This window comes from Mandrillus leucophaeus, unplaced genomic scaffold (assembly GCF_000951045.1).
Source record: "Mandrillus leucophaeus isolate KB7577 unplaced genomic scaffold, Mleu.le_1.0 Scaffold420, whole genome shotgun sequence".
In the NCBI taxonomy this organism is placed as follows: domain Eukaryota; kingdom Metazoa; phylum Chordata; class Mammalia; order Primates; family Cercopithecidae; genus Mandrillus; species Mandrillus leucophaeus.
In genome coordinates, this window is record NW_012104477.1 from 913,410 (window position 1) to 930,648 (window position 17,239).

General features: G+C 49.7%; 1 protein-coding gene across 2 annotated transcripts; it reads right to left on the reverse strand.

Moving 5' to 3' along the window:
* Positions 1-12,450: 12,450 nt before the first annotated feature.
* On the reverse strand, positions 12,451-15,030 carry MYOD1 (myogenic differentiation 1). 2 transcript variants are annotated; one of them, XM_011992942.1, is made up of 4 exons: positions 14,183-15,024; positions 13,613-13,691; positions 13,145-13,328; positions 12,457-12,712 (listed from the first exon to the last, which is right to left on the reverse strand). In XM_011992942.1, the coding sequence occupies exons 1-4, from the start codon at positions 14,810-14,812 to the stop codon at positions 12,604-12,606; spliced, it is 1,002 nt and encodes a 333-aa protein (XP_011848332.1). In that variant the 5' UTR covers positions 14,813-15,024; the 3' UTR covers positions 12,457-12,603. The 2 variants fall into 2 exon arrangements, with proteins under 2 accessions (XP_011848333.1, XP_011848332.1); XM_011992943.1 differs by having other exon boundaries at positions 12,451-13,328; positions 14,183-15,030.
* Positions 15,031-17,239: the final 2,209 nt, after the last annotated feature.

The following is a 17,239-nucleotide window of genomic DNA, read 5'->3' on the forward strand; positions in this document are numbered from 1 at the left end:
CCCACCACGTTATCCTCTACGCCCTCCACTAACAATCAGTCCTGGACCCCTATTAACCCCTTTGGACTCCTTACTGACCCTGGGCCCTTTCCAGCTTCAGACAGAGGGAGTCTCCCATGAATGCCACATCCATCCAAGCTCGCTGACTCTCCCACACTAACCCTGGATCCCTAGGTGGAGACCCCTTATGAAAAGGGCCTTCTGCCCTCAGAGGTCAGAAGCAGCAACTGCTGGTAGTTTCCCTGAGCACTGACACCCCCACCCTGCACTTTCTAGGGCTTCAGCTGCCCTTGGTGATTATGTCTGGGGGCTGGGAGGGAGGAGCTGGTGTTATGTCTGGGGGCTGGGTGGGAGCAGCTGCTTGCTGTGATTCCTCCAGCTTCACAGTTGGTCCTGGGGGTGGGAGTTTCAGTTTGAACCTCAAAGCCTTCCTGGCCCATGCCTGCTGCTAGTGCCTCGGTTTACTCAGTAGAGCAATCACTCCTTTACTCCTTACTTGTTTCATGATCCATCCCAGGCACAAGGACACAAGAGATGTATCAGACCCAGCCTCTGGCCTCGAGAAGCTCCCAACCTTCTGGGGAGGTGGCCAGGCGGGCCTAGGCATGACTGGGGAGGTCAGGCCCGGCTCCAGGGGTGGCTGGGCTGGGAAAGAGGCTTATTGATCCCAGCTCAAACCAATCGAACACAGGATGGCTGGGCAAAGGGCGATTTAATTAAGAAGATACAAGGCTCTGATTACCTGCTGGCACTTTCTAACTGTGCAGACAGCTGTCCCTCTACCCTGACCCACAGATGCTGTCGTGAGCCTGGGGACAAAGCTGTGCCACAGACATCGCTCTCCTTACTTGGTCAGGGGAATCCCAATCTAGCCACAGGAAAATCTGTGTGTGGTGGGTAAAAGACTTGGAGGAGTGGAGAGGGGCAGGGCAAGGACTGACAGATGGTAATAGGACAAGGGGAGAGACAGAGAGGCAAATTAAGTCAGAAACACAGGCAGAGTTGGGTGGAGACAAAGAGAGGGTTGGAGTTTGGGGCCTGCATGGCACCTCCTCCTTCCAGATATTGATCTGTGTGATTCCTCTAAATAGGGGCTGTTTCCCCTTCAATCTCAGAGTAATGCAGGGATGAGAGTGTTTTTGATTGTCCCTTTCACCCTGACCAGTGTGAGTTCCCATCTCCTAACCACAAGGAAGCCTGGCCTGGTGTGGACCAGCCTGGCCCATATTCAGATCCCCAAGATATGGGTTCTCAGAAAATTCTGTCCCAACATTGGTAGAAGATGAAATAGACATGGAGAATCCAGAAGGAAGGGAAAAAGGTGGACACAGAGGCAGACACACACACACACACACACACACACACACACACACACACACACACAGAGCTGGGAGAAATCAAGATGAGGAGAGACAAGAAAGCAGCCTCTCCAAACCTTCCTTTCTTTCTAGCCAGATGTCCAGCTCCTCTTCTCACCCAAGAAACCTTCTGAGATTCTACCAGCCATAGGGTTCCAGGACTTCACCTCTTTCCTCACCTGCAGAACCACATGGGATCAGACTATGGCTCCTGATCTTCTCCGTAGCTCATCTGATCTCCATAAAAAGACCATCAGCTCCTCCAGGGCTTTTTGTTTGCTTCCCTCCAGAGTGCCCAGAACACAGTAGATCCTCACTTAGTTCCAGATGATTTGAGAAAGGCTAGGAGAGAGGCTGGGATCCTAGAACCCAAGTGGCAGAGACTGTGGGAGTATGGAGCCCCTAATGGAGACCAAGTCAGGAGAAGGGACTTACCCAGGGTCTTCTAGGGAAACGGTGCAGAGCTCCATCACTACCCCATGGCGAATACTAAGGAGGGCTGCAGTGTGACCCAGGCAGTTGAGGAGGGTCACAGAGAGACAGAGAGAAACAAGGGGCTCCTGGTAGGTGGACGGTTGGGTGATTAGGGGCTCTGGACGGTGTGTTAGAAAGAGGGAGGTAGGCCAGAGTTGGAGGCAGAAGGAATGTGAAAGGGTATTCATTGCACCCTAAAGCCCATTACACCCTAAAATCCCCCAAGAGATAAGCAGAGAAAACTCAGACACAGGAGCTCCCCCGCAGGAGAGGGTAGCTGTTTCCAAGGTGCCCCACACTGTTCCACTTTAGGATTCCCACTTTGATCCCTGATAACACACCCCCAGCCCAGGCCCCAAAGAATGGCCCCCCTTGTGTATCCTGAACAGGACATCAAACTTTTTTCTCTCACTTCCCCTTCACACTGGGAGAATGCTAGCATTTGCAGACAGCCTAGGAAAACCAAGAAGACGAAACAGAAGAAATCAACAAAAAACAAAAACCAGAAAACAGAAGTAGAGGGTGTGGGGGGAAGTAAAAGGAGGAATTACTAACCAATCCCTAGCTTCTCACCCACAAATACTAACCACAGACCCCCAGCTAGACTGAAAACCTCACTCCTTTTCCACTCTGGAGCAGTGCCTCCTATTTGCAGCCATTTACCCCTCCCTTGCAGAAGAAAGCTTGTGGTCTGGTGCCAGAGGGTCTTTGGTAGCTGGGGCTGGTGGGGGTGGGAGCAGTGAATTACTGGTGGGGTGGTATGTTCAGTGGCTAAGAGCACAGACTTTAACACCAGACTGCCTGGGTTCAAATCCCAGCTCCATTACTGACTAGCTGTGACCTCGGGCAAGTTACTCAATTTCTCTGTGCCTCCATTTTTTTTACTGTTGTATTGGAGTAATAATAATAACTCCTGTATCCTTAACACCTCAGTTCTAGAATTTCTCTTGTTCAGGCCCAAGAAGGGATTGCTGGGCTCCAGTAAGTTTCATGTAGGAAAGGCTAGAATATGAGCTGGTGTTGGGAGTGGACTGAAAAAAATGGTGAAGGGAGTTCTGAAGCCAAGTTTGGCCTATGTTTTCCCACCTGGCACGTGCAGGCCTTAGATCTGGTCCTGCTAAGCTCTGGAACTGGCCCAAGTCCAGCCCCTAGGCTTTTGTCCAGGTTGGCACATCCTCCATGCTGCTCTCCCAGGCCCAGAGCCTCAGCTCTCCTGGTGGGCTGGGGTGCCATCTTGTGGCCATGGCTGGAAACTAACCTAAGCTGGGTATTGACCCAGAAGGCTTCAAGGGTAGTAGCCCTGCTCTGATGGTAAGCGATGGGGGTGGCTGGCATCCCCTCCCCAGACCATACCGCCTCCCTCCAATGGTCAGGGAAGATTGAAACCAGAGATCCCGTAGTGGGAAATCAGTGACCCTGGCTACAGATCTGTAACTTGAACAGTGACCCTGGTAACCTGGGCTGGACTGCAGCGAGGTATACAGCTGTTCCTTCTTGGAAACTTTGGGGCAGGGGCTCCAAGATGGCTTAGGCCAGGGGAAGTCCAGAAAGGGGCCAAGGTGAAGAATACTCTTGGAAGGTGTTTAGACCAGGGTTTTTCAACTTCTGCACTGTTGACATCTTGGATCAGATGTAATCCTTTGCCAGAGTTGGGGTGGGGTGCTGTACTGTGCATTGCAGGATATTTAGCAGGCCTCTGTCCACTAGGTGTCGGTAGAAGCCTCTTTCCCAGCCTCGATCACCAAAAAGGTCTACAGACACTGCCAAATGTCCCCTGGGAGGTAAAAATCTCTTCCGGTCCAGAGAACCACTGATGTAGACAGACTTGGTTACAAATCCCATTTTTGCTGCTTACTAGCTGTGTCGACTAGTCCCATTCCCTCTCTAGGCTTCTATTTCCTCATTATCCATAAGGGGACCAATATTTGATGAGGATTAAATGACATGGTACTTCATCTCCTCTTCTTCCCTTTTCTCCCTTCCTTCAGGCTCCCTAGCCCAACTCTCATCCCTCTGTGACCAGCCCTCACACTCCCTCTCCCTCATGGACTCCTACCATCCTTCAGCAATGCCCCTTAGGGTGTCAGTGTGGCCCTGGGGGCAGAGCATCAGCCCCCCGCCCCTGGGCCTGGAGCCTCTCCCTGCAGGCTGTGGGAGGGAGGCTGGGAAGGGTGAGATGAGATACAATGGCTGTGGTGAACATGGTCAGGCATGCATATGGGTAGGGAGGCTGTGTGGGTGCAGGCCCTCCTGCAAGCATGTTCACAGCAGGACTGTGCAGAGGACACTGAGTTCTCCTCCCAGAAGCAGCTGGAGACTCATGACTACCCTAAAGGTCTTCCCTCTGTGGCTCCTCTGATAGGGAGAGCCTGGCAAGTTCTCCTGTGCATACACCTGTGGATATGTCAACCTGCAGGTGAGCATGATCAGTATGCAGAGGTGGGTCCAGGGTGTGTAGGGCCTGAAGCCTGGAAGTTTTGGGGGTGATTCTTTTAAAAAAGAAAGCAAAAAAGAATACAAAGTTGGGTACAAAAGTGAATATTTATTTAGACTTAGAAAAGGATTCAAGACCAAATATAAATTTTTTAAAAACTGACATGTACTAGAAATATTAAAAAATACAGGGCCAGGCGCGGTGGCTCATGCCTGTAATCCCAGCACTTTGGGAGGCCGAGGTGGGCAGATCACGAGGTCAGGAGATTAAGACCATCCTGGCTAACACGGTGAAACCCCGTCTCTACTAAAAAAACAAAAAAATTAGCTGGGCGTGGTGGTGGGCACCGGTAGTTCCAGCTACTCGGGAGGCTGAGACAGGAGCCAAGATCGTGCCACTACACTCCAGCCTGGGCAACAGAGCGAGACTCCAGCCTGGGCAACAGAGCGAGACTCCATCTCAAAAAAAAAATACAGAAAAAAGCTTCATATTTTTATTAACTGCACGAACACACCTATATAATGATTTAAAATAAGTTACACTTATTTGGAAGCATTCAGTTTGCCAACAAAACAGTTGCAACTTTTTTTGCAATTACAATATAATATTTAGTTAATGCAACATTTATTTTACACGAGCTGCATCAAATATGACTGGAAATTTAAAAAATCATCACCTTCCCTCCAATATAACTATTTTTTTCTGTGTACTAACAAGACCCTGCTTTAAATTTCTATGCCAATTTATAGGTCCCAGATGGTACCAGGCACAGTTAGTAGCTACTGAAATCACCTCCTGCACAGGACTACTTAAAGATACATTATGAAATGCAAGGGGCCCAGAAAACTCACAACAATATTGAAGAAGGAGCATAAAGCTGGAGGACTCACACTTCCCAATTTCAAAACTAACTACCACACTACAATAATCAAGACTGTGTGGTATTGGCATAAAGACAGATAGATAGATCAGTGGAATAGAACTGAGAGTACAGAAATAAACTCATACATTTATGGTCAATTAATTTTTGACAAGAGTGCCAAGACAATTCAATGGAGAAAGAATCGTCATTTCAATAAATGATGCTAAAACAACTGGATATTCATATGCAAAAGAATGAATTTGGATCCCATCCTCACACCATATGAAAAATTAAAAATGGATGAAATTCCTCAATGTTATGACCAAAATCATAAAACTCTTAGAAGGACTTGAAGTAAGTAATGGTTTCTTAGATATGATGTCAAAAACACAAACAAAAAAAGAAAAAAAGGGAACAGTAGATAACTTGGATCTCTCAAAATAAAATAAACTTTTGTGCTTCAAAGGAAGTGAAAAGAATTCGCAGAATGGGAGATATAATTGCAAATCCTATATCTGGTAAGAGTCTGATATCTAGATTATATAAGGAACTCTCATAACTCAATGTATTAGTCCGTTCTCACACTGCTGTGAAGAAATACCCAAGACTCGGTAATTTATAAAAGAAAGATTTAATTGACTCACAGTTCTGCATTGCTGGGGAGGCCTCGGGAAACTTAGAATCATGGCAGAAGGCAGGCACCTTCTTCACAGGGTGGCAGCATGTAGTGAGCGCAAGCAGGGGAAACATCAGACACTTATAAAACCATCAGATCTCATTGAGAACTCACTATCATGAGAACAGCATGGGGGAAACCACTCCCAATGATCCAATTACCTCCACCTGGTCCTGCACTTGACACATGGGGATTATGGGGATTACAATTTTAGGTGAGATCTTGATGGGGACACAGAGCCAAACCATATCGCTCAACAGCAAAAAGACAACCTAAGTTCAAAATGGGCAAAGAATTTGAATGGACATTTCTCCAAATAAGATATACAAATACTCAATATGTACATGAAAACATGCTCGACATGTAATTAGAGAAATGCAACTCAAAACCCACTTCACACCCACTAGGCTACTTCTAATAAAAAAGATAACAGAATGTTGTCAAAGATGTGGAGAAATTGGAACCCCTATATGTTGCTGATGGGAATATAAAATGGTGCAGCGGCTTTGGGAAAAAGTTTGACAGTTCCTCAAAAATTTAAACATGGAGTGATACAGCTAGCAATTCTGCTTTTAGATACATACCCAAGAAAATTGAAAGCATACATTTACCCAGACACTTGTACTTGAATGTTCATAGCAGCATTATTCCTAATAGCTAAGAAGTAGAAATAACCCATGTGACCATCAACTGATGAATGAATTTAAAAAGTGTGATATATCCATATAATACACTATTATTCAGCATAAAAAGGAATGAAGTATGCTACATGCTGTAAGATAGATGAACTGGCCGGGTGCAGTGGCTCACACCTGTAATCCCAGCACTTTGGGAGGCTGAGGTGGGTGGATCACCTGAGGTCAGGAGTTTAAGACCAGCCTGGCTAACATGATGAAACCCCGTCTCTACTAAAAATACAAAAATTAGCTGAGCGTGGTAGTGGGTGCCTGTAATCCCACTTACTTGGGAGGCTGAGGCAGAAGAATCACTTCAACCCAGGAGGTGAAGGTTGCAGTGAGCCGAGATCATGCCACTGTACTCCAGCAGTGGCTCACACCTGTAATCCTAGCACTTTGGGAGGCAGAGGTGGGCAGGAGGGAAAATTCTGTCTCAAAAAATAAAAAAAAAGATAGATGAAGCTTGAAAACATGATGTTGATGTTAAGTGTTGAGGTCTAGTTACAGTGGCATATTATGAATTTTATACATGATCCCATTCATCTGAAATATCCCAAATAGGCAAATCCATAGAGACAGAAAGTAGGTTAGTGGTTGCCAGGGGCAGGCAGGAAGAAGGGGATAGTGAAGAGTGATGGTTAATGCGTATGGGTTTCTTTTGGGGGTGATGAACATTCTTTGAGATTAGATAGTGGTGATGGTTGCACAGCCTTGTGCATATAGTACAAACCATTGAACTATGCATTTTAAAAGGATGAATTTTGTGGTTGTGAATTATATCTTAATTTTAAAATTTGGAAAAGTAAAAGAAAGAAGGACCAGTTAACCAGGAGGCTATAATTGAGTTGTCTGTGCTGAGAATAAGCTTCTCAGTTTGTTGTGGTCCCAGTTCCCTTATCTGTAAGAGATCTACTTCATAACCTCTTCTTTCTTTGAAATGCTTTAAGCAAATTATGAAATAATTTCAAAACTGAGACATACCTTTTACATTTACTAATTTACTCCAGAGTAAATGCCAAAGTCCAGGTGGATTAAGTCCCATTCCCAGGATCTTAGAGCTGGTCAATGACACAGCCAGGCCTAGATCCCAGAGAATTATGTAGCCATTGACATATCATGGGACTCACTTCCCCCTGTTGCTGGGAAAGTTCCACATGAATTAAAACCCACTGTCACATGTTCTCTGAAAAAATAAGTTATTAACTGCACAAAAGTGACCCTGTGCAATGTAAAAACAAATATTGCACAGCCTCTCATTGAATGTTTTTAAATAGGAGTGACTTGTGTGCAGTGCGGGTGTTTCAAATGCCTTATAGATGAGAGGGAAAAAAAAAAAAAACGGAACTAGGACCAACTTGTTTTTCATCATTATCACATCATCATCTTTGCTTTTATCTTCCTCCTCGTCTCCTCATTCCATCTACCTTCCACCTCTTGCTCCTTTTTCTTGCCTTTTTCAGTCTTGCCTACCTCTTTCCACCCGCATCCGGCTGCACATTCTTTGATTGCTTCTTCATGTGACAATGGTTTTATAATATCATTTTCTATACAGAGAATAAAGAGATTATTCAGTCTTTCCTTCAACATGGTTGATCAAAACTTGTTTTGTACCATTGATAATTTAAGGAAATTTCTTTCAGGCTCACAAGTCTATTGGAAATGTCATGTACATTTTTAGAATTGATGTCAAATTTGAGGAAACCTCAATCAAGTTTCTTTCATCTGTGGGCTGTAAAAACTTAAGGCATTTTGAGTTTTCTTGTGTGGTGACTAATTTTAAATATTTTTTAATTGACAAGTTTCATTAAAAATTGTGTTGATGATGTTGAGGTCTTGTTATAGTGGCATATTATGAATTTTATGCTATCTTTCTGGATGCGAGTAGTTTGTAACAGATCAGCAAAAAATTTAAATATTTTCCCAATGTGTTCATGTAATTTACCATTATTCACTGGTGGAATTATTAAACCATGCAAGAGTCTTTTCCATATATCTATTAGAAAATTCTCTTCCTCTTTTAATAAGCCACTTTTTGGTATGATCTAGATAAATTTTGTGGTTCTAATTGTCTTCTCAATGTCAGAATCATTTAATTTTATATCATTGTTCACCATTATTGCTTAGTTTTACATTTCATTTATTTAAAATGTATTCCACTAAACCCAAATGAAATTTATACCTTTAGATAGGACTGATCCCAACATCCCCATAAATGCTACCCAACACAAGGGTCAGAATAGAAAGAGACAATGATCATAACCAATTGTTAAAAGTGATTTACTTGGGCAAATTTAAAAAGTAGCTAGACCATTTAGATATATTTCTAGGGTTTCCCCCAGGACCTTAGAAGGGGCTCATATGAGAGAGGGGAACTGAAGCTTAAACTTGATTGTCTTCACAGTCTATCAGCCTCTGGTGGTGTGCTCTGGGTACACATGTGCTTTTGTATGAGCACGTATGTGTAAAGACATATACATATGTCTCTGTGGAGAGCATGGCCCTGGTGCTTCCTCAGATCCAACGCAGGTAAAGCGGCTCCATGAGCAAAGGATGTTGCATCTACACTGCAAGTGAAGTCAGGCTCAGCCAGTTGTCCCCCCTAGAGGGGACTGAGGTAAGGGACAGGCTAAGAGGGGACCTCAAACTCTATCCTTGGTGGTGTGACCCAATCTCCAGCTGCTCCCTTCCTGCCTGACTTTTCTCAGTTCCTCTCTTCTGACATCCTCTGCAGAAGACACAGAGCAAGGGAGCCAAGAGTACAATCTCTGGAGCCCTCTGCCTGGGTTAAAATCCTGGCTCATGACCTAAGCTGGTCTAATTGGACTTCTTCCTTGGGAATTTTCTTTTCTTGTTTTCCCCCAAGATGGAGTCTTGCTCTGTTGCCCAGAGCTGGAGTGCAATGGTGTGATCTCAGCTCACTGCAGCCTCCACCTCCCGGGTTCAAGCAGTTCTCCTGCCTCAGCCTCCCAAGTAGCTGGGATTACAGGCGTGCGTCACCATACCTGGCTAGTTTTTATATTTTTAGTAGAAACGGGGTTTTACCAAGTTGGCCAGGCTGGTCTCGGACTCCTGACCTCGTGATCTACCTGCCTCAGCCTCCCAAAGTGCTGAGACTACAGGCGTGAGCCACTGTGCCAAGCCTGGGAATTTTCTAACTGGGTTTAATGGTAAGATCCATGGTAACCCATGAGTTTCTGTAGAAAACCAATATGGACTAGGAGAAAGTGAAGCCAAGCAGAGACATGAAGTGGGCAGCCTAGAAGTGTGAGAGGAGCTCTAGCTCCCAAAGTCCATAGATGCTGTGGTGCTTATAGCTCTAACTCCAGATATGAGCTGCCCCATGAGCTTCCAACACACCCTTTTGTGGAGTTTAGGCTAGTTTGAATGAGGTTTCTGTCCTGAAGTATTCTACAATAGATGTGTTGCTACACCTGCTTCTTCTCCTAAGGTCCCTATCTGTGTAACGGCACCACCACTTACTTAGAAGCAAACCATGGCCTCACGTCTGAAGCAAACCAGAGCCTGGAGTCATCCAAGGCTCCTCCTTCCTCTTCACTTTCTAGGGCCTCTACACACAAGGCGCTGTGAAGTTGCGCAGGTTGTTACTACACACGTGTACCCAGCTGAGGAGGTGAGTAGGGGCTGAAGTCCAGCCAGCTCTCTGCCTGCCTAGTCATGATCCCTGGTGCAGGGCAATGTCCCAGGAAAGAAGGGGTACTTTCTTCTAATTATACATGGATGCCCTCTAGGATCCTGGGACCCTCTTCATGTATAGAATTGCTTCCCTTGGTGCAGAAATTCTGCCTCCTCTGTCGACCTGCTTGCCTTCTCACTCGGCATTACCACCTCTGCTTACACCTGTTGCCTTTCCTTATGGTGTTTCTCATCATTTATAACATGTGTTTATTCACTTGGTTCTTCATCTCATGGCTACTTCCCCAGTGGATTTTAAGCTGTATGAAGGTAGAGACTGTGCCTTCAATGTTCTCTGCTGTACCCTGAACACCAACACATTATTTGGCCCAGGCCAGTTCAGGATATGTCATACCTCCTGTAAGCAACTCCAGTGACTTCCTGAAAGATCTCCCTGTCTCAAGTCGTGTTCTCTCCTACCTATTCTGCCAGCCCAATCTGGCCTTTTTAAAATACAGAATTATTTGTATCCTTCCCCTGTTTAGATTCCTGTGTGGCTCCCTACTGCCCTCAAGATGAAGTCCAGATGAGGTCCATTGTGGTCCTGCCTCTGCCATTCCATCTTCCTCTGGCCCCTCCCCATGAGCATCTGCAATTCCACAAAGGCAGTCTTCTTTCTCTCACCCCTGGATCTTTGCACCTGCTGTTTCCTCAGCTTGTAGCCCCCTTCGTTGGCTCCTCTTTCATGACCAACTCCTTCAAGATTCTCATTAAAGTTTACCTGTTTGTCTATATCTCCCCCAGACTAGTTAGGAAACCTTCCCCTTTGCTTCTATGGTGTTCCCCTGCTACGTGCACCTCCAGTACAGCACTTAATTCATCAGGATGTAACCAGCTGCTAAAAGGGTCCCATCCTTCCCAAATGTTTGTGTGCTTCCCAAGGGCGGGAGCTGCATCCAACGGTCTCTGTTTTCACCCAGCACAAGACCTGGCATCTGTGGAATCAATGAATTCATGAATGGACCCCAGGGGGTCTCAAAAGAGTATAAAGAATTCCAAGGGACATGTGAGAAAGTGGCCAGAAGACAAGTGGAGGATCATTAGTAACAGAACAGCTCTGGGCAGCTCCCCAGGGACCTTGTGTTGGGGAGAGCAGAGAATGGATCCTCAGACAGGTGTTGAGGATATTCCTTCTGGCATCACATCTTGTGTGCATTCCTGAGGGCCCCCTACTTGGCAAACAAAGCCCTTGAAAGTGGGCCTGTAGGGTTTTCAGGAAGAGCATCTGTGGGTGGGATGTAGGAGGTCCTGAGGTCCTGATGGCACACATGTGTTGGGAGTGGGGAGGTGGTATGTGAATGGGGAAGAACCCTTGCCAGATCATCCCTCAGGGGCCTTGGACCCAAGGGAAAGCACAGGTACCTGTGTGTGTGTATGTGTGTGTGTGTGCACGCGCGGGCGCGCGTGCATTGTGAGTGCATTGTCTACTCTTGTTTCTTAAGAGAGAGCTCAAATGACAACCCCTCCAGAAAGCCCTCCCCAACACCCAGGCTAAATAAATGCCCCCTCCTCTGCTCTCAGAGAGTTATAGCCTGATGAAGAGTACCTATGCCACCTGTGATGAGGCTGGCCCACATGCTGCTCTGCTCACAGGATCCGGGCTCCTGTCGTCCTATGGAATCTAATAGAGCAGGGGTGCTCTGGGTGCTGGGTAGAGGTGTCTGCGCCTGTCTGGCCTTCTATGTTGCCTCTTTGCATTTACACCTATTACTAATGGCCTGTAAGTGCCAGAGAGCTTACAGCACATCTCTACACTCATTTAGCTTTTCCTCAGAATGCTGTGGGCACCCTATCACATCTTCTATACCCAGGAGGCCCCCAAGTGATGCCTGGGCCACAACCTTCCTGTGGTTCTTCTGGTTATCACACCTGGGTTCACTCACTGTATATGGAGGGGATGATTCTCAGCCTTGAATGAACTTCAGAATCACCTGGGGAGCTTTTGAAAAAAATACCAGTACCTGGCCCTGGGTATCTGGGGCAGAAACATTAAATCAGAATCTCTGGGAGGCGAGCTCAGACATGGGTTTAAAAAATACTCATATCAACCTGTGTACCCTTCCATAAGAGCCACGGAAGTGTGTGGTGAGGTAGTCAAAGTCAGAGGAACTTCCCCACGTATTGGACAAATTTGCACCCCTCCTTCCTTCCTCAGGCAGCAGGCTTCCTCCTTGCAATCTGCCTGCTGCCTACAGGGGTCGCTGAGGGACAGCTGGCCCAGTTTGCGGATTTTCCTCCGGATCCCACTTCCATGCCCAGGGAAAGCTGGAGCCACCGCAGTATAAATTAGCGCCTTTATTTTGAACACCTGAGCGAGCGCCCGCGGCTCGCCCGCCTGCGGTATAAACGTACAAATTCCCTGTAGCACCACACACCATGCCTCAGAGATAAATACAGCCCCAGGGGCTCCTGCTCTGGCAAAGCAACTCTTATTTACAGTAATAGATTACAAAAGTATTATAAAAAGTGGTCCTGAACCGGGGAACGGGTTGGGAGTGGGTTACGGTTACACCTGCTACATTTGGGACAGGAGTGCACCTGGGCCTCACGCCCCCCAAATTACCGGTGCATCCCGGTGCAGGGCTTAGGTCTGGGAGGGTTTCACCCCCATGGGGGAGGGCGCGAGAAAGCTGAACTTGGCCCCTCAAGGTTCAGCTCTGGCCCACCGAGGAACACGGAGCGGCCATCGCAATGGATCTCCGGGAAGGGTGCTGCGTGGAAAAAACCGCGCTGAGTCCTTGCCCTGGGTGGCAGAAGGCGGAAACTTCAGTTCTCCCGCCTCTCCCACCTCAAGAGGGGTCGCTTTTAAAGCGCTGTTGGGAGGGGGCATTTAAGTTCAATCTTTTGGGCGCGAGGGACCCTAGGGGCACCATCCCTCGGGCGGGTGGGCGGCCACCCGCCCCTCAGAGCACCTGGTAGATCGGGTTGGGGTTCGCACCCGCAGGGCACTGCGGGGCGGCGTCCGGGGACTGGGTGGGGTCGCCGCTCTCTTCCTCGCTGGGGGCGGCAGCCTCTTGCCCGCTCGGAGGCGACTCCGGAGGCACGTCGGCCAGCAGGAGCGCGGGCGCCGCAGGGCTCTCGGTGGAGATGCGCTCCACGATGCTGGACAGGCAGTCTAGGCTCGACACCGCCGCACTCTTCCCGGGCCTGGGTTCTGCGCGGGGAGGGCTCGGTTAGTAAGCAGGGGTGCGGCCGCGACAAGCCTCCCACCCCTGGGTCCAGTACTTTGAGACAGATTGGAAACTGAGGACTTGTCAGAGTCCGGGACAATCGAAAGGAGAAGGAGCTACTTGCTTAGTATTTCATCGCCTGCACCACCTCCCGGGACATAGGCGTGTGTGAGTTGGGGTGGGGGCGTCCTAGATAGAGAGAGGCCAGGACAACTCTATGAAGGCCATGGGGAGGAGGAGCGAGCAGGGCGAAGCCCGGAATACCTACCGCTGGGCGCCTCGCTGTAGTAGGCGCCTTCGTAGCAGTTCCGCCGCCGGGCACCGCTCGGGGGGCCGCTGTAGTCCATCTGCAAACAGCAAGGGCGACTGAGTCAGGCCCGCGGGACGGCGCGGGGCCCGAACACTAATCCCTGTAGCCGCCCCCTCCCTAACTCTAGCCCCAGCCTCGAGTTCCGGGCCCAGACCTGTCCTGGTTGGGGGTGATTACGGGTGGGTAGGAGATGAGGTCTGCAACATGCAGGGCCAAACCAAGGGCGGACAGTCACCAAGGGGCGCAAATTTACATTTTGGAAGTAGGGAAAAATACAGAAAAAGATCTTCATGTCCGCGCTGCAGTGTTCTAATCGCGCCCCCAACGGGGTGGCTCGAACGCTTGCCCGCACGCTTCCAAAACAATTAGGCTACCCCAGTGACAGCTGCCCATTACACGGGGGTCCTCTCTCTTGGAAAGGATCCTGTACTAAACCTCCCGCAAGACCAGCTCCCCGCCCTTGGAAGCACATCCCAGATATTCGGAGCGCCGCCCTAACTTCCTCACTTCCTGGGGTCCCGGCCTTACCATGCCGTCGGAGCAGTTGGAGCGCGGGCTGGACGCGTCGGAGTCGCCACTGTAGTGCTCGCCGCCGCGGCCTGGGGGCAGCGGGCCGGGCGCATAGAAGGCGGCGGCGGCGCCAGGGGGCGCGGCGTCCTGGTCGCGCAGCAAAGCCTGCAGGCCCTCGATATAGCGGATGGCGTTGCGCAGGATCTCCACCTTGGGCAACCGCTGGTTCGGGTTGCTAGACGTGCAGCGCTTCAGCGTCTCAAAGGCCTCATTTACTTTGCTCAGGCGGCGCCGCTCGCGCATGGTGGCGGCCTTGCGGCGGTCGGCGTTGGTGGTCTTGCGCTTGCACGCCTTGCAGGCCCACAGTAGGCAGCGGCCCGCCTGGTGGTGCCCGCTGGGCGCGCGCACATGTTCGTCCTCACGCGCGCCCTGGGCCGGGTGCACCGCCGCGGGGAAGTGCGAGTGCTCTTCGGGTTTCAGGAGCGCGCCCACGTGCATCAGGCGCGGGTCCAGGTCTTCGAAGAAGCGCAGGTCCGGGGAGTCGAAACACGGGTCGTCATAGAAGTCGTCCGTTGTGGCAAAGGAGCAGAGAGAGCCGTCGGGGCCCGTCAGGTCTACGTCGCGGAGCGGTGGCGACAGTAGCTCCATATCCTGGCGGTGGCGCGGCACCGTCCTGGCTTCGCCCAACCCAAGCGGCAGAGAGTGGCCGGAATTTTCTGCCGCTCGGGAGCCCCGGCTGTTGATAGTAAAGTGCTGGAAGTGTGAATGACCCCCCACTGTCCCCCACCCCTCCCTGTCCTGTCCCGCCCGATTTGTGGTTAAGGAAAACGGCGGCAGCGCCCTAGGGCTTCCTCACCCCTAGCTTCGCGCCAGGCGCCCTGGGCTATTTATCCGTGGTAGCCTAAACGCCCCGGAGCCCAGGCGGGCAGCTAGGGGCGGGGGAGCCCGAGGCCAATAGGAACACAGCGGGGCGGGGCTTGGGGAGTCCCCTGGGTGGCCGCAGGGGCCCGCAGAGTGGCCAGCCAGCCCGCCCCTCCACACTGGCGCGCTCTCTCGGTTCCCTACCGGGCAGGGAGGGAGGGAGTGACTGGTAGCCTTAGGCGGCTGCACTTGGCTCTCCGGCACGCCCTTTCCAAACCTCTCCAACACCCGACTGCTGTGTCCGCGGGAAACGCTGGCTGTGCGCGCTCACCTCTGAGCTGACTTTTAATACTCCTCTGCCCCTGATTTTTAGGGAACCCATGGGTAGAGCAGCTGTAGAAATCAGGTCGTGAGTTATTTGGAGAGAGGCAAGGGATTGGGGGCATAGAGCTGAGAGAGTGAGACCGTGAAAGAGGGACCGAAAGAGGTTGAGAGACACGCAGAAAGCAGAAAGCTTAGAGTGTCAGGGGCAAAGAAACGCACGAGTGCAACAACAGGCAGAGAAACCTCGATAGTTGAAGTGGGAGAGCTCGAGACAAACGGGTCGTAGAGGCTGTGATATTCCACCAGTCCCCGACCTGGGAGTTGCTCAGGAGGTCGTGGGCCCAGTCCTTCTTCCCTAGACGCTTAGAAACCCCGCCATGGTTGTACAGGAATCAGAGATTGCTGCTAAAGCTTCGCGCCAATCTCTCCAAACTCGGATCCTGCCCAGGTGAGGAATCCCGTCCATCTAAATCTGCACGTTTCCACAGCAGGGTTGTCCAGTGCCACGCCTGGGGTCTAGGCTGAGCTGCCTCTTCAGCTGGGAAGAAAACCCTTCTCCTCCGTTCTTGGCTCTGCCTCACCCGCGGTGCTGAGTCAAGGAAAGTGCATTTGGCCAAGGTCGCAAACTTCAGGACCTGGCCTGAGAATCTCACCTCATCTCACCTGAAGTCTCTGAGAGTGTGATTTGCAGACCAGTTGAATCCAGACTTCAGAGCCTCCCCACTGTGTGATTCTGTGGAAGTCCTGTCTCCTTCCTTAGCCTCAGTTTCCAGTTATAGATTTGGGAATGACAGTAATTTCTTGGAGTAATTGTGGTGGGGATGAGAGTCTGAAGAGACCAAGGATGTGGAAGCCCTCAGGCAGTGATGTAGAGTTATTCGAGCAAGGGGCTTTCAGAGTTGGATGCTACGTCCCCAAGGCTTACAACTCGTCCGTGGCACCATGCCCTGACAGAGTCCCACGTAGTCTCCAGGCCTCAGCTGTGTCTCTTTCCTGCAGCCTCACTGGAAAGGCTGGAAACAGGAGGAGGCAACCACCCCATGGAATGTGGGAACTCTGGCTCCCATACAAGCCTCAGCATACCGGCCATCCCCATGGGGGCCTCTCAACCTCTTCCTGAATATGCAGTTCACACAGTCCTCTCAGCACTCTGGCTAGGAATCTCTGTTGGCCATACATCCCTGCCTGGATCTCCCCTCCTGGAAACCAGAAATTTAAGCAGGAGTGATCTTTGTGCCTTTCCCACTAACTTCTGGAAGGCTTCCTAGCTGGCGGTTCTGGACCCTAAGAAGTCCTCCCCACAAAACCTGGAGGGCTCTTTTGGGGTCCTACCTTCTTCACTTCTCTGCTGCTGGTAGTGGTGCTGAAGGTCTCCCTTCATAAAGTACTCACCTCGCTTTACTCCATAGGACCACCTGTATTTGTTCATTCAGTAACGTCTACGTCATGGAGCAGCAGTGATGATAACTCTAAATCCTGGCAAGGGCAGCAAAGTCCTGGCCTCACCCCACCCAAGCCGCAGGGGATCACCCAGAAATCCACATATTGTTAGATATCCATTATATGCCAGTTACAGTCCAAGTGTGGGGCTAGAGCAATGAACAAAACCAAGACTCTGGCACTTACATTGTCAATGTAAGCAGGGTGACAGACAATGAACAAATAACAAGGAAGTATGTGATGGCAGGAGTTTAGAAGCTTATGAAGAAAAAGCAAGGCAGGGGGACACAGTGAAAGAAGATTATGGAGTGATCAGAGAAGGCCTCTCTGCTACATTTTAGCAGAGACCTGAATTAAGAGAATTGGAAGCAGATACCTGGAGATATATAGGGCCAGATAGAGGGATAAGCATGTGCAAAGTTCCTGAGGCAGGACTCTGTTTGGCAGTTT

Coding starts and splice junctions, on each gene's coding strand:
- MYOD1 (XM_011992942.1), bottom strand. CDS start 14,812: ATGGAGCTACTGTCGCCACCGCTCCGCGACGTAGACCTGACGGGCCCC. Junction 13,692..14,182: donor CCAACTGCTCCGACGGCATG/GTAAGGCCGGGA, acceptor TGCTGTTTGCAG/ATGGACTACAGCGGCCCCCC. Junction 12,713..13,144: donor GAGAGCGGCGACCCCACCCA/GTCCCCGGACGC, acceptor CGTGAGGCCCAG/GTGCACTCCTGTCCCAAATG.